Here is a 15,689-nt window from a genome sequence, read left to right as displayed (position 1 = left end):
TTGACTAGTTCTGTTTGCAATTTAATTTGTTTTTCCCTTCTTAGGTACTCACAGACGTAGAGATTTAAAAGTCCAAATATCACAAGCTTTAGCTTTGTTCCCCTTTTGCCAGAATTAAGGGGGAGGGAGGGAGGGGGAGGCTAGAGCAGAAATACTCTTTTCCCAACTTCCCCCCTCCTCACGGATCCCACTGAAAAGAAAAACAATGAAAAATTTTGCAGTATGAAAACCGAAAGTGAAGTGTCACAGTTATTCAGGATTTTCTTTACAGAGAAAAATAACACTGTATTAAAATACAGGAACCTGAGAACATGCACATTGATTTTACTTACATGCATCTAGTGGGGGAGAAATGTTTTTCTCCTGTGTTAAAAATCGTTTCAGACTGCTCCAAAACCATGCAGCATATCTTTTCTGAAGAAAAAAAAAAAAAAACCGACTAAAATGAAGCATAAAATACAACAAAAAGCATATCTTGCTTTAATCTTTTAAAATACATTTGAATATTCATTTGTTTTCTTATTGGCTTAATTGTTAAAATGCAAGCAAGACTCAGAAACCACCTGAGCTAAAATCTCTAATTCTGCCGCCTGGAATAATAAGGGGGGAACAATATGATAAGTAGTTGTCAATATTAAAACAGGCTGGAGGAGGAAGGCTTGGGGCCTGGTCGTAGGTAGAATGAAACAGCAGATTTGAGTATCCACAATCCTTCCAGTATTAAATTTTCAGTAAAATAAAATTACTTGTATATGAAAACATAGCCTTTCCCAGCTCTCTTTTTTTTCCTGATCAGCTGATGAAGAGACTAGCAGCTCGCTGCTTTGCTGGCTTGTTAATTTTATCCCCACTAACTGTGATTTCCGATAGCCGGCCTGCTGATAGTGGTAAGGTAAATATCCTTTTTCGTTGCCGTCTTGAAGATTCAGTAGAAACTACATCCCAGGCATGTGTAGGTGTGTAACACATCCAAAGCCGGTGTTCTCCGTATTTCTGTGTGCAACTGGGTGCTGGTGGAGAGCAGTACCATTAACTATTGACAGGCTTGCATGCTGTATTTATGATTAGCATGTTCAGCCTCCAAGATACGCGGGACAATTTCTTTCTCTTCTCTTTGCTTAGATGCAGTGTGTTTAGCTGTATAGTGGGTGTCCTGCTTTTAGGCAAATGAATATTAATGAAATAATGGGGAGCTTTTTTTTTTTTTTCCTTTCTCCTTTTTCTTCATAACTCATCAGGTCTCGCCTCCTTCATAGTGGTTATCTGAACACTGTAGGATCGTGATGGAAATTGTCTTTTGATTATTAAGGCCTGGGCTCAGGCTGTCCCTTAGGATTCTGTCTGTGTGCATGTTGCTTCTATGGATTAGCACATTGGAGAGTGAGTGCATTGGAAACATTTTTTTTTTTTAATCCCACTGGCGTTTTTAACATGCCAGGATGTTTTGTGTTCTGTACCAGGTTTTCTTTGCAAAACCTTTCTTTTTCAGGAGGCATTGTACATAAGTGAAAGAAATTATGTCTGAGCTGTAATCACTCTTTATATTGATTGTTATACTCACATGATCATAAATATTAGCCATGTTTGGTGCTGTGGAGAAATGAAGGTAATTGCCTTATGATTAGAGCTCTTTCAGCTAGGAGAGGATTGATTAGCATTTACATACTGGAGGCAATATTGAGAGGCCGGAGGAGGAACAAATACCAACATCAGTTATTTGTGTGAGAAAGCAATCTCGAAATGTCATTTTAAGATTTTTTTTTTTAAAGAAAATTTCTTTTCCATGGTCAGATTTTCTTTTGTCTGTTTTTTCCTTTTTTTTTTTCCCTCTCTTAATTTTTCTTATAAGTTTCGAGACTTAATAGGAAAAAAAGAAAAGTTTGAACCTGTGGGTCCTGTCACGTGGATCTTTTAGCCTTTTCCGAACAGGTCCCCTTCACACCTGGCTGTTTTTATAGCTATTTTATTATCTTTCTGTATTAGTGCTGCTGGCTCTGGGTTAAAGCAAGCGTTTGCAGGTAATTGGAAAAAAAAAAGTGTTTTTGCTGTTTGTGAGTGTGTGTGTTCTCTATCGGGTGATTTCATTGCGTCTACCAAGGAATGTGGCTTCATACTTCCCTTCTGTCCCCTTGTTTACTAATTTCTACGTTAGAACAAAAATCTGGATGGAATTGTTGATTTATGTTGTGAATCATGAATAAATTGATGTAAAACCTTAAAGGTCGGGGCTCTTGTGACTGCATAGATATATTCATAGAGGATTACTTTGTTTTCTTTTGCCCCTGGTTTTTGTTTATTGTTACTGTCCTTACAATAATGACACCTTTAGAATATTTTGCTTATTTTGAGATAAATTTTATGTAGGCTCAGTCATTTTCAAGCACTTGAATGTATAGATACACTGTTTTTTTTTATTAGTGCTTTAGGCCTTATAATACAGACTTATATATATCTCATATCTTAGGTTAAAGATATATTTTATCCAATATGGTGGTGGCTTTTTCTTTTCTTTTTTTTTTTTCTTCATTGATGACTGTTAACTCTTAGTTTTACTTTATTAGTTTCATTTTATTCTACTGATTCAAGATATGTGTATCTGTACCCTTATTATAAAGGTACGGGTATGTTTGTATTGGTTATTTTCCTTACTTGAATTTCTTTCCTCCTTTGTTTCTGGTTCACAGGCCATCGAAGACGGCAATTTGGAAGAAATGGAAGAGGAAGTACGGCTTAAGAAGAGAAAAAGACGAAGAAATGTGGATAAAGATCCTGTGAAGGAAGATGTGGAAAAAGCGAAGAAAAGAAGAGGCCGCCCTCCAGCTGAGAAACTGTCACCAAACCCCCCAAAACTAACAAAGCAGATGAACGCCATCATTGATACTGTGATAAACTACAAAGACAGGTGAGTGTGTGGCTCCTCCTCCTCCACCAAGCCCGTGAGTGGCAGGAATTAAGAAGATGTGCACTTGGGTTCCAGGTCTCTTTCTAATTTGCATTTTATGGCTTTGTCCAGGAAGGTGCAAGTTGCCTTGTACCTTGAGAAATGGCCATCAATGATATTTTGTATGGTGTTTCACTGTGTATTGTTTAATACGGTGGGAAATGAGACCAGACTTCTTTGTAAAGAAGTCTAATCTGGAAAAGGGTTCTTCAGGAGCTCTGCTGAGAGAGGTGTTGGGATGATGGGATGAAATTAATTTTTTTTGAAGTTGACTGGTTAGGAATAAAAAGAATTGCAGATATATTTAAGGTAGATCTTTTACATTAATAAAGGCCCTGTTCAAAAAAAAAAAAAGATACCTCCACAAAATTATTGTGCTTCTCTCCTACTACTTGGGTTTTTGAGCATTCTTGTGAGCTGTCCTCTCTTGTATTACCGCTGTATGGACTCAGAGTGGTATTTCAGCAAATTCACTCATTTTTCATGGACTTTTTAGGTGTTACTAATAAGAAGGCGGTGCTGGGCACAGGCAAGACCACTTTAAACAATGAATTTAGTTATTTGGAAATGGAGGCAAACGCACTTCAGTAGTCAGTCCACCCTTTACTAGTTAACTAGTTAGGCTCCATTGGAGTTGGTTGGTTTTGGTTACTTGTTACGAGTTCCCTTTGAAGCAATGCTATTTTCCTTTGAAGGCTGTCTCTTCTTTCCATTGGAAGCAGGCTAAATTTCTGCCCTCTAAATTGCATGATCCTAGAAATCAGTTGTTAAAGATGGTCAGTTTTCACCAGGAACTCCTATTGTTCTATACACCCGCTGAGTAGCCCTTGAAGAGCTAAATTGCAATTTGGGTTTTTCCTCGTAGCTTTGATGTGTTGCGTGGCAGGCAGGAAGAAGTGATCGGAAAGATGAAGTAGCATAAAAAGTAAGAACTTTCCATCAGGAATTTCGCTCTTAAGCCTTTCTGACCCATGTGGCTTTTTCCAAAGCAGCGATGGGGACAGGAGGGGAAAGGTCCATTGAGGGGTCAGAATTTCTTGTCTCTCTGGACCCATCAAGCCTCCTAGCGCCTGTGCTTGCTAGTCTCAGTGTTTTCGAAAAGGCTTACATCCTTTTATATATTCTAAAGTGGTCAACAAGGGCAGCCCCCATCTTCTTGAGTTTGGATCAACTGCTCATTGACAACCTAGGGAGGGAAACTTGACCCCAAGTCCACTCTTGACCTGGAGTAAACACGAATTTTTTTCCATCCAAACCAAGAATTAGTAACTCGGAAGTTTCTGTTCACCCCCCAGGTTCCACCTCATATCAACCTCTGGTGTGAGGAAATTGCAACTAAGTAGGGAGTATCACTCTCCACAGACCTCTCACTTTTTTCTGCCTTTCTGTCAGGAGAGTATAACATCTGTTTCTATGACCAGATGTGCCGGGTCTTTGGCAGGCCTTTGATGATCACGTTGCTTGCTGATTCAACTTGGGTCTGCTGGAACACTGAGAAGGGCTGAGAAAGTCTGTGGAGATTTAAAAGCTGGACCTTGAATAGTGGCTGTTGATTTCCATCTTCTTTAATCCCCTACCGGGTCATCGCCTAGTGGGGCTCATGTTGCGGGTAGATTGTTTTGTTTGGCTTTATGTTGTTGGGGAGGCAAATTTATAATGCTTCTGTTTCTTGACATCCTCCCCCCCTTGAAAAAAACTTAAGAGTCTGGCAGCATTCTGCCTAACTTTCGGTGGGGTGGGGGCGGGGGCTCAGCAGGAAGGAAGAAATGGCTGTTTTTTGTCACCTGGTGCTCACAGGTGGTCTTGGCTGTGGCCATTGCTACCACCAGTGTGGAGTATGAGTTGCCTGTTGTTGACAGGCTTTGCATAGCTCATTTGCATTGCCTGCTGGCTGCATTTGTGACATCCTGGTGTACATGACTACAGCAGACTTTCCCTAGCGCCCATTCCCAAACACAGAGCTATGTGAATGGAACTCCTTGATTTCCAGGGAAGCAGAGCCCAAGGGCTCACAGCGCATGCTCCTCAAGCCTCAGCTGCCTCCATTTAACTCTTGACTCTGGTGTCACCTGGCTGGCTGGGGGACTCTTAACTTCCCTGATCCTCAGTTTCCCCATGCACACAGTAGAATAGTTCCTCCCCCAGCCTGTGGCATTGTTGTCCTGGGCAGTTAATATAACCCCAGATTCTTTGAATAGTTTAGTGATTAATAATCAGACTCCCAGGCTGTTTGCAGCTAATCACGCAGGTGAAGGGACCTCTGAACACTGGGAAGAAAGTGTCCTTGCTGATACTGGTTTCCATGGATTTAGTTCCAGAAACAGAAAATGCAGTCTCACCGGAACTGACTATTGAGCATGTCTTTAGTCGTACTGTAGGCAAAGGATTTCTAAATATTTCAGCGTGCAGATATTCAGGGGCCGTTCCTCTTTCCCTGGCTTTTATTTATTTATTTGCTTATTGAGTGCTCCCTAAAAAGTGCCCCCCTAAGACTAGTTTTGTTCGTTCCTGCATTTTTAGGTACTTTCTGGAGATCATATACTAAATTTCTCACCACTGCATGTTCCGTGTATATTTCATGTTAGTGATCCTCTAGAAAAAGCAACTGACTCTATTTATATTTTTTATTTCTCTTACCAAACTTGGTTCTCAAGTAGGAGGCGCTCAAATTAGGAGGGCCTTAATTAGATACAGTGTCATATTTTTGGTTCATTTTAGAAAATGCTACTGGGGAAAAAAAATGTACATCTTGCTGTGTTGAGGTTTCTCCAGCATCAGAGGCAGTTACTAATACAGTAACTCAGCCCCACCTGAAGAAATGCCCCCTGTACTAAACTCCAGCTAACACTCCCATCCAGTGTTAGGGTTCCGATGGCTATGTAGCTGGACAGTATATTGAGTGAGTGTGTCTATATTTAAGAGATACATAAGAAGAATGAATCACCACTCAAGAATAGTTGTTTAAAAGTCCTTGAATGATTCTGGGACAGATATGGCTTGATATTTCCATAAAGATGTAAGATAATTTAGGTGACTATTTACTGCTTTGTATTTTGAAGCATGACAATTTAAAAATGTGAGCCCACAGAGTGAGCCATTGACTTCGTGTGATTCACAAATGGATGGCTGTTAGGTGGTACAAGGCTGTGGCTGCTGGTTCCTATCTTGTTATTTCTTCCAGGTAGAAAACTTTGATCTCAAGTCGCACTGAAGGCTTTGTTCTGACTTAGTGAACTTACTTTGTCTTTGGCTTCTTTTAAAGTCCTTTAACTCCCAACTCTCCTTCTATATATTTACCCCGAGACATTCTTGTTTCTTTGGAAGGGATTCATCTTCCACTGCACCCGTACCTTTTCAAGTCGCCATGAGATGCCCTGGGAAATAGGTGGTGACCCACCTAGCAGAGTTCTCCCAAGTCTCAGGAACCAGCCTCCAGTTAGCAGGATGACAGGTTCCTAGGGACAGCCCTGAAGGGCTGGGCTTTGGCTCTGCCTGGTCTGGTGTCCTGTGACTGGGATGCAGCAGCACTGGTGACAGAAAGATCTCCAGCCTGCAGATACGGATCCCGCATGGGCCACAGTTTCAGGAGGAACTTCTTGATGCTGCAGGACTGCCTTAGATAGGGTGGGTAGTCCTTTCCCATGTTAAAATCATGCGCAGTAAATTTTAGCTATTGATTCTACAAACTCTTCAGAGAATGAATCCAGTCTCATTTCAAGAAATGTCCTTTAAAAGTGGTTATAAACTGGCCTATCCAGCCCAGGACCGCATTCTTCAGGTAGAAACACCCCCCCCCCTTTATTTTCTGAGTGACACTTGGACCCCTCCCTAGATACATTTTATTCTTGTATTGCTCCATTTGAGACATACACCCAGGCACTGTGCTCTGAGAGGATGGGTTAGTTTGCTTGCTTAGTTCTGTGCACACGGCTCAAGAGTTGCTTTGCTTTCTCTAGCATCCTTGACACAGAGCCAACTGATACTGGACAGGTGACACAAGGGCCATCCATGTCTTTTCTCAAAAACTGCCAAGTTTAGCCTTGAGCTAAGTAAACGTTGCTGTTGTTCAACAGTTATATACTGAGTTCACTAGCTCAGTGCTGCTCCATCTTGAGGAGTTTGTCCTCATCGTTAACGTTACTTGTTTCTTATTCTTTAAACAAGTATTTACTTGTCCTCCTGAGGTTTTTTTTTTTTTTTTTTAATGAAGCTCAAGATGTGACATAGACACCGGACGGTGGTGGCACATGCCTTTAATTCCAGCGCTTGGGAGGCAGAGGCAGGTAGCTCTCTGTGAGTTTGAGGCCAGCTTGGTCTACAGAGCGAGTTCTAGGACAACTAGGACTGTTACACAGAGAAACCCTGTCTGGAAAACAAACACACACGCACACACAAAAAAAAGATGTGACATAAACTATGGCTGAAATGTTTGCAAAGGGACAAGGACAGGGCTCTGTGACATGCCCTTGCCATCGGTACAGGCTGATGTGAATATATTGACTAGTAATCCTTGAAGTTGGTTAAATGCCATTGAACCCACGTGGCCAAGCTATTATGTCACCCACGTTCATCTGTCCCTTCTCAAGGTTATCAAGAAAGACTGAAACCAAATACACCATGTTTGTAGCCTTTCCCATCTATCAACCTAGAAACCCTGCTGAAAATGGGAAATGAGGTTAGCCTGCCTGCCATGGCTTTTTCAGAGACACCCCCTGCTAGTACTTAATGATGTTATTTATCTTTGCTAAGTAGCCCCCTGGCCGCTGAGTAATTTAGTCTTAAGTTCTCAACAAGGGTCAACATGAAGCCTTACAGTCTCGGGTTTCATTTCCCATTTCAAAACGGGGACATTTTGCTGCTCTCCAACCTCTGCCTCCATTTCCACTGTCTGATTTCCTGCAAATTGTTGGCAGAAGCAATCTACACTCTTTCAGCATGCAATTACGTTGCAGCTGGTCACTTGAACTCATTTGAAGCACCTTGATATGTTCTTTATTTTAATATATATATATATATATATATATATATATATATATATATATATATATATATATCTCCTATCAGGAGCTTATGCTCTGTTTTTATTGTACCTTGCTTTTTAAATCTGTGTTCTCATCCCTGAAGACTTAGGAACCAGTGGTGGATGGTGTGCACACATGTTAACCAGCACTAGGGAGGCCGAGGCACAAGGATAGCCAGTTTGAGGCCAGGCTGGGCAACATAATGAGACCTTGTCTCCAAAAACATAAAAGAAAAAAAAAAAAAAACCACTAACAATAATGACCACAAAAAAGCAAACCAAGAAACTCCAAGAATCTGGAAGCAGAATATGCATTTATACATACTGATTTTTTATTTAAACCTCTCTTGTTCGCTGTATATGTGGTTTGAAGATCAATGACTTGAAGGTGCATTCCGTGAGACCTGCCACCTGCGCAGGGTGTGGACCTTAGGTCCAACTCTGAAGATGGCATGAAGCAGTGGGGAAGGCGGGAGGTTCTTCTGCTTAGCTAGTGTGATGCATGGCTACAGCGCTACCATACATACAGTGCAGGAGGCAAGGCAGGAATGTTAGCTGTGTATCTCCTGCCTTCCTGGAGATCTATTCCTCCGACCCTTCCAGTTTTAATAAGCCCTTAGTGGTAAATTGATCGATGGTACAGGCCTCTACTTGATCTGCATTTAGTGCTTTTGGCATTGGGGAAATCATCTACCCATCCTGGAAATATTCCCTGTGCTGTTTTCAGTGCCAGCGATGGACTGCTAAATCTAGCTATAGGGTCCTCATCCCGGGCCCCTCTCCCACCTCCTCTGCTCTGCACCTTGCAGGAAAGATGCTGTTGTGATAGTGATGTCACATAGAGAAGGCGGGGAAGGCAGGGTCACGAGAGCCCCCGCTATACCGGAAATGCACCGAGGTTTGTTTTTGTTTTTGAGGAAAACAGTCATCATGACACTTTTGTGAAAGATAAACACTTCTCTGGAAGATAAACAACAACAAAACAGGCAGTGTTTCTTCACATTGCAACACTTTTTAAAGGATATGGCGTGTTCTAAACCCAATCACAACTCTCCTTGTTTAATCCCTACATACACTAGAAAGTATCTCGCAGCATCCCTTATTTCAGGTTGGGCCGAGCCACTACTGGTGAAGACTCACATTTAAGCAGTCGGTTCTCCAGAAGGGCTGGGCTCTGGTTCAGCGCCGTTGCTTCCTTTCAAGGTTTTCTCTGTCAGAGCTCTTCTTAAAAGTTCACTGGGGTGTGCCCTGGGTCCAAGTCTTCTGTTGGAGGCTTCTAGCCAGGGGACGGCTCACATGGTGGTGCTTACTTGCCTTTCAAAACAGGCTTATAAATAAAGTACGTCTGCAAACCCAAATCTTGGGCATAATTTAGCCTCCATTGCGGAATGCGCTTTTATACTTTTTCTCCAAGCCAGTCAGATTCCTCACCTATATCGGAATGACTGGAATTTGTTCTGGTAGAATCTCCTTTGTTTAGTACCTGGCCCTTCCCTTAGATTGCAGCCCCTGTTGGTCTCAGATCATAGAACGAACTGAGTCTGACTCTCTCTGAATCACTTACAATATATTTTATAAAATGCCGAGGATGGTATTCGTCCTTCCTGGCTTTCTCTCCCTCTGCTGCTGGGCCTTCTGAGCAGACCCGGGCCTGCTTTGGCTTCTGTGTCTGCATCATCAGCCTGAGACCCCTAATATGAAACAGTAGAAGTCTCCCCTCCGCACCTCACTTCTGACACTCAGAAACAAAGTTCCCTCCCCACACAAGGTCTCCAAGGCAAAGCATCCTGCATCTTCACGCACTGTCTCCATGAGACCATGGAACCCCTGGCCTGGAACAGCTGCCGCTTGTGTGGGAGGCCAGCCTCGTCTTCGTCGCTTACTGTCTTGCCTTCTTTCCTAGGCACATATCTAATCATGTCTTCCTATTCTTCAAAAGCTTCCAGACTTCTGGCTTTGGGAAAAGTAGGTTCCCAGGTTCCGAACCTAGCAACCTTACAGTTTAGTTTTCCAGCCCGGCCCTCTCGTTCTCACTTGGATTTCCGATATTCTGGCTAGTGCTGTGTATTTGGAATTCTGCATGTACTTTTACACCCCTGCTGTGTGGTGTGTGCGGCCCCTGTCCAGCGGCCTCCTGCTGTGGGTGAAGCGAGCAGTGGCCATGCAGAGGTGGGCTAGCTTGGGTTTAATCTAGAGCATAGTCTGGATGGGATGGAGGGCTTTCCCACAGTGTTGCCCTGCTGATGGGTGCCTTCCTGTGCCTCCACACAGAAGGTCGCCTATCTGTCAGGTAACCCTCAGAGAGTGGCTGAAATCCATTGGCAGTCAAGAGCACTTATTCATTGATCTGTTGAAAACAAGGGGTCAGGAAAGGAGCGCCTAGTTTGTGACGGTAAACCGGGCTGCTGCATGGAATCCGTTCATGTGGTGTGGTGGGCACTGTGACGAAAACCACCTTCCCTAGTGCATAGTCAGGAGTTGTCTGGGTAAGTATTATCCCTAACGTACACATGAGAGGCCAAAGGAGATAACACATCCCTAACACGGCTTCTCGTTCTCCACTAACTTCCGAACTACCAGTGGGACACTAGGTGTGGATGGAAATGGAACAGGGGAACGGGGAGAAAGGGCCCTAAGATGTTAGGAAGCCATGCCCCACCCCCGTCACTTTGGAGAAACGTGTATCATTGCAGAACGATACCTTGTATGATCTTCTCAACCCGGCTGACTCTCAGGGAAATGAATTGCTGCAGGTCACCCAGCCTGAGAGGAAGGAGCTGGGCTGGAGGACACAGGTCTTCTGACTCTAGTGTTCTTTTTACTCTGCCGCAGGTGTAACGTGGAGAAGGTGCCCTGTAATTCTCAGTTGGAAATAGAAGGAAACAGGTCAGGACCTGCCTTGTATTCCCATGTCTCTAAACCACAGGTATCCTTTGGTACACAAAGCAAGCCAGTGCCTAGACTTGGTCTTTGGAAACAAATGTATCTAGTCGCCACTCCCCTGCCCCCAGTCGCCTCTACTTGGAATGGGGTTGCAGGCACACATATTCTTAAATACCTGCCACGCTTTTTGAGGTTGTTGTACGGTGTGCTCACCTGGAAGAGCCTGCTTGTACATACATGCATGTCTTACAAAGGTGTCTTACAAAGGTGGCAGGAGCCATCTGGAAGCCTGCCCAGCCTGCAGCACCTCAGAGGTAGGTCTCTGCCTCCTCTGCCCCGCTCGGCCCCTCATCCTGGTATGTGTCCTATGGACCTTGTAACTCTGTGCTGCCCAGGTTTGAACACTTAATGCCAAGCCCTCGAGGAGACCTGATATGTGTGTTGAGTGCATGTGCATACAGCTGTGCATCCTGGAATTGACTGCAGTTGGCATGAGGGTTGGAGGGCCTGGTGCTTCTTGCATTTACTCCTGAGTGTGTGCTAGGCTGGATTTCAGGCTGTGACCTTTGAGCCTCCCATCGTGATGAGTCCTAAGCTTCCTCGGCCAGTCTGTCTAACTTTCATGTGCCTCTGCCTCGGCTGGGTGGAAATCAGAAGCCTAAAGAGGCTAGATCTGGATGATGTTGGTTGATGGGACATGGATGGGTGCCATGCCCAGTTAAGAGTTGTCAGGACGTCGCGTGTGGTATTTTCCTCCCCTTTGGTCGAGCTGACTTGTTGAAATGATCGTGGTAGTGCTTTGCGTCCTGTCTTAGAGTTTTGTCAAATGATCCAGTAATGCTGTCTACACCCTAACCCTAACCCAGTCAATGCGGGATCTAATCTAGGGCCCAAAAGAAGAGAACTGAGGTTGTATCCTGTATTTCAGAATGAACAGGTATTGATTTGTAGCCTTTTAAAATTAGGCCTGAAGCACATATCGGTAAAGATGAAACTTGGGCCAGATTGTTGGTGCTCAGTAAGCAGTGTCCAATCCTAGAAAGCACACATACCACGGTGCCTCCTGAGCACTGCCAATTATGCTCTGTTTCTAGCATCAAGAGAAAGGATTCAGGGTGACTTGAAACAACAGTGACTCTGTAAGATTGGGCTGTTTACATAACAAAGTGACTTGTGTGGACCTAGAAAGGAAGCCTGATGGTCTAAATGGCAAAATGGGGGCTAAACAACCCCCTCCCCAGAGCAGGCTTTCATCTGAGTTCCTTTTTCCTTTTCTCCTCCCCCTCTTCTCCAGCATGGCAGTCACATGACCGTGAAAAAGTGGATTAATGACTTTAAAGGCTATTTGCAACCCCCTGATGTCATGACTGGGCTTTCTGAGGGCCGAAAATATAACCTTATGCAGTTAGGACCTGGATAAATCCATTTTCACTAAATACACATTCAAATGGTCATTTCCAGAGGTTAGAAGAGGCTTGGCTCGCTTGCTTCTGTGGGGGCTCTTTTTTCTTTCTTTCTTTCTTTTTTTCTTTTTTTTTTTTTTTTTTTTTTTTTTGGTTTTTTTTTGAGACAGGGTTTCTCTGTGTAGTTTTGGTGTCTGTCCTGGATCTCACTCTGTAGTCCAGGCTGGCCTCAAACTCACAGAGATCCGCCTGGCTCTGCCTCCCGAGTGCTGGGATTAAAGCCTTCGCCCGCCACCACCCGGCCCATGGGGCCTCTTTAGAGCTGGTGTCCTCCCATACTGCCACCAGTGTTTCCTCGTCCCCTAAACCTGAGCTAATTGTGTGGCATCGGAGTTGTTTTTATGATAAATTAGCCCTTCTTTAGGGCAATTGCTCAAAAATCCTTTCTTTCTGTTCAGAAGCCCAACGTTTTTGGTGTCAGTCTCTGTGTAAGTATTGAAAGCGGGGAGCGGGGAGAGAGAAAAAACAAAACAGATTGCCTTCTGGCACTGCTACCAGGTCTGTGTCAACAAGTCGGGCAGACACCTGGCCCCGGGGACAATATGGGAGGACACCAGCTTCAAAGAGCCCCCCCAGAAGCAAGGTGGAGGGGTGGGGGGAGTGGGATGCATCTGCTGGCTTGTGGGTGGCACAGGGATTGGGTTGGAGTGAGCCTGAGAGGTTAGGGTGTGCAAACCAAAGTACTCAGTAATGTGGGTGTGAGCAGCTAGGCAAGGAGGTGTGGGTCAGCAGACTGCTTCTAGAGACCACGTGTCCCGGTACAGCTAGGCTTCCCTGTCCAAAGCAAGAGCAGCCAGCCCCGTGGGAAGCAGCTGAGCAGACCTGGAAAGCTGTGCACTCCAAAGTGAAGAACCTGGGTGCGGTCTTCAAGAACTCGGATCTCCAATTTCTGTGTCTGTCCTTGCAATTGGCTGTCCTGTGTCCCACGTTGAGGACGCAGATGAGGCTACATCTGGGTTCTTGCCGAGAGGGTGCAGTGGCCAGTGTGTGGTGTGCACCGTGGGTGTGGGATGGATGCTGCCCACAGGGGGAACTGGCTACGCTATAACAAAAAAGAGAGGTTTCTAGGCCAGGGCACCTGTTCATGTTGGGGATAGCGCCATTGGGGATAGCACCCTGATTACATTGTGAGGCTGGGAGTGGATGAGGCATGCTGGAGGGGTGTTGAGTTAGAGTGAGTTACAGGGGTGTTGCTAGGTGAAGGGGGGAAGCATCATTCTAATAAGGAAGTGGTCTTGGGGAGGAAGATGGCAGAATACATGCTCAGCATGTCTGATAGACTTCAGCAGACTGAGTCTGAGGTGGGATCCTCAGAGCTCTTGGCTCTCTTTCCTGAGTGGCGAATGAAGGTTCTGTGCCATTTATAGAAAAGTAGGTGAAAGGAAAGTGTATCCATGTGGCAGTGTGGATACACATTTCTGCGTGTGTGTGTGTGTGTGTGTGTGTGTGTGTGTGTGTGTGTGTGTGTGTAGTGACCCAGCCCCACAGACTCCACAACGGGACACTTAGGTCTTCTCGGTCGCTGTTAACAGCCCTGGATGTCATGATTATATCATTAGTATTGACGGCTCTTTCAGAACCAGCCAGCAAATTCTTTTAGACAAAACCTATTTTTAGCAGCCTTGGCATTAGGCATTCTATATTTCTTTAAATGGAGGGGGAGGGCTGCTAGAATGGCTCTCACGCCCAGACATCTTTGCATTTAGAAGCTTCAATTGGATTCCAGAAGAATTACCATGAAATAGCATCATGACTAGGTAGGGGCATTTAGACAGAATTCAAGTTCTAGTGCTGAGAAGTTCCTCATTCTCCGTCAGCTACTTTGGCCCTCACACAGTGCTGCCAGTTTGTCTCATGGACTAGCAAGCTAGTGAGGTCATAGCTTGGTGTTTTGTCAAGAAAATGCCTCCTAGAGCAGGACTTCCAACGCTTGTCTTAGAGATATCCAGTGCAGCTACAGAGTTGGGGTTGGGGGGTGATATTGCTGTCAACAGTCTTAATTTTCCTTAGCCCAGCATTTCCCAAACTCATTTGTTCAGTGAACTCTCTTTCCAGGAAATACTGCTAATAGCCCTGTAGGTTGGCATGCTATGGTGCACCCTTTGAACAATGCTGAGTTAGAGCTCTCATACTTCATTTAGAAGGTGTGCAGGTAAATGTGGGCTCTGGTGTCTTACTTCACCCTCATTACAAGCATCGCTGATCTAAGGGTTGCTGGGGCAGGCTGTTGTGACTCCTGGTGACTTGACACTTAGGGTACTCATCCAGTTATCCCTCCATGCAGAAGGTGGGTGGATAAAGACACTTAGTCCCTCTGCTTTCTGAGGCATAGAAGGTTCCCTGGTTGTGCTTTGTTTTGTTGTTTGTAAACCTGGCACAAGCTAAGGTCATCTGAGAAGAGGGAACCTTAATTGAGAAAATGCTCCATAAAATTGGCTTGTAGGCAAGCCTTGATGATTGATGTGGGAGGGTCCAGCCTACTGTGGGTAGTGCCACCCCTGGGCAAGTAGTCCTGGAGTGTCTAAGAAAGCCGGCTGAGTTGAGCACTGGTGGCACGCTCCTCTAATGCCAGCACTCAGGAGGCAGAGACAGGCAGATCTCTGAGTTCAAGGCCAGCCTTGTCTACAGAGCGAGTTTCAGGACAGCCAGGACACAGAGAAACCCTGTCTCAAAAAAAGGGGGGGGGCAGGATGAACAAGCCAGTAAGTAGCATTTCTCCATGGCCTCTGCTTCAGTTCCTACATCTGGGTTCCTGCCTTGACTTCCCTCAGTGATGGAGGGTGACCTGAGAGGTGTATGTAAGATGAAATGAACCCTTGGCTTCCCAAGATCCTTTTGGCCACCGTGTTCTAGCCCAGCAACAGACCTCTCCTAGCTTCCAATATTACTCTGACCCTACAGGCCTTCTCTTCCTCTCAGGCTCCAGGCCAGCACCTACATGAATGACCCCTCAGGAAGAGGAAGGAACTCCTATTGGAAATAGTGGAATGTATCCTTTTATTAGGGATGACGCTATCTTCAAACTCAATTCCATGAACATTTTGATCAAAAAATGGATTGATATTGAAGATAGCAGATAATAGATAGATTTTATATACATAAACCCTTTTGTGTTCCTGGGACCAATCTGTCTCACTCCAGAGTTCACCAAATGCTACTGGAGGAAAAGGCCCTCAGAGACCTGCCATGACCCACCCATTTAAACAAAAGCAGCCTCTGAACCATGGCCTCCTCAGGTAGAGAAACATTAGAGTTTGTTTGTTTCTAGAAGTTTTGTGTCACAAATCAACCAAAAGCTTGGAAGCATGTCTACCATACAGAAGTAAAGACATTGTACAGGATCAAAGGGCAGAATACTCAGAAGGCGAGAGTCAGTCTGTCC

General features: G+C 44.7%; 1 protein-coding gene across 1 annotated transcript in view; it reads left to right on the top strand.

Moving 5' to 3' along the window:
• The window catches only part of Smarca2 (SWI/SNF related, matrix associated, actin dependent regulator of chromatin, subfamily a, member 2), a 172,882-nt gene that overhangs the window by 143,262 nt on the left and 13,931 nt on the right, over positions 1–15,689 (top strand). The window contains 2 exon segments of the mRNA XM_059259437.1: positions 2,685–2,902; positions 10,794–10,847. Of these exon segments, the coding sequence (XP_059115420.1) occupies positions 2,685–2,902; positions 10,794–10,847 (272 nt within the window).

This window comes from Peromyscus eremicus, chromosome 1 (assembly GCF_949786415.1).
Source record: "Peromyscus eremicus chromosome 1, PerEre_H2_v1, whole genome shotgun sequence".
Lineage (NCBI taxonomy): Eukaryota > Metazoa > Chordata > Mammalia > Rodentia > Cricetidae > Peromyscus > Peromyscus eremicus.
The sequence above is the reverse complement of the archived record's forward strand: the minus strand, read 5'-3'. Positions and strand labels throughout refer to the sequence as shown.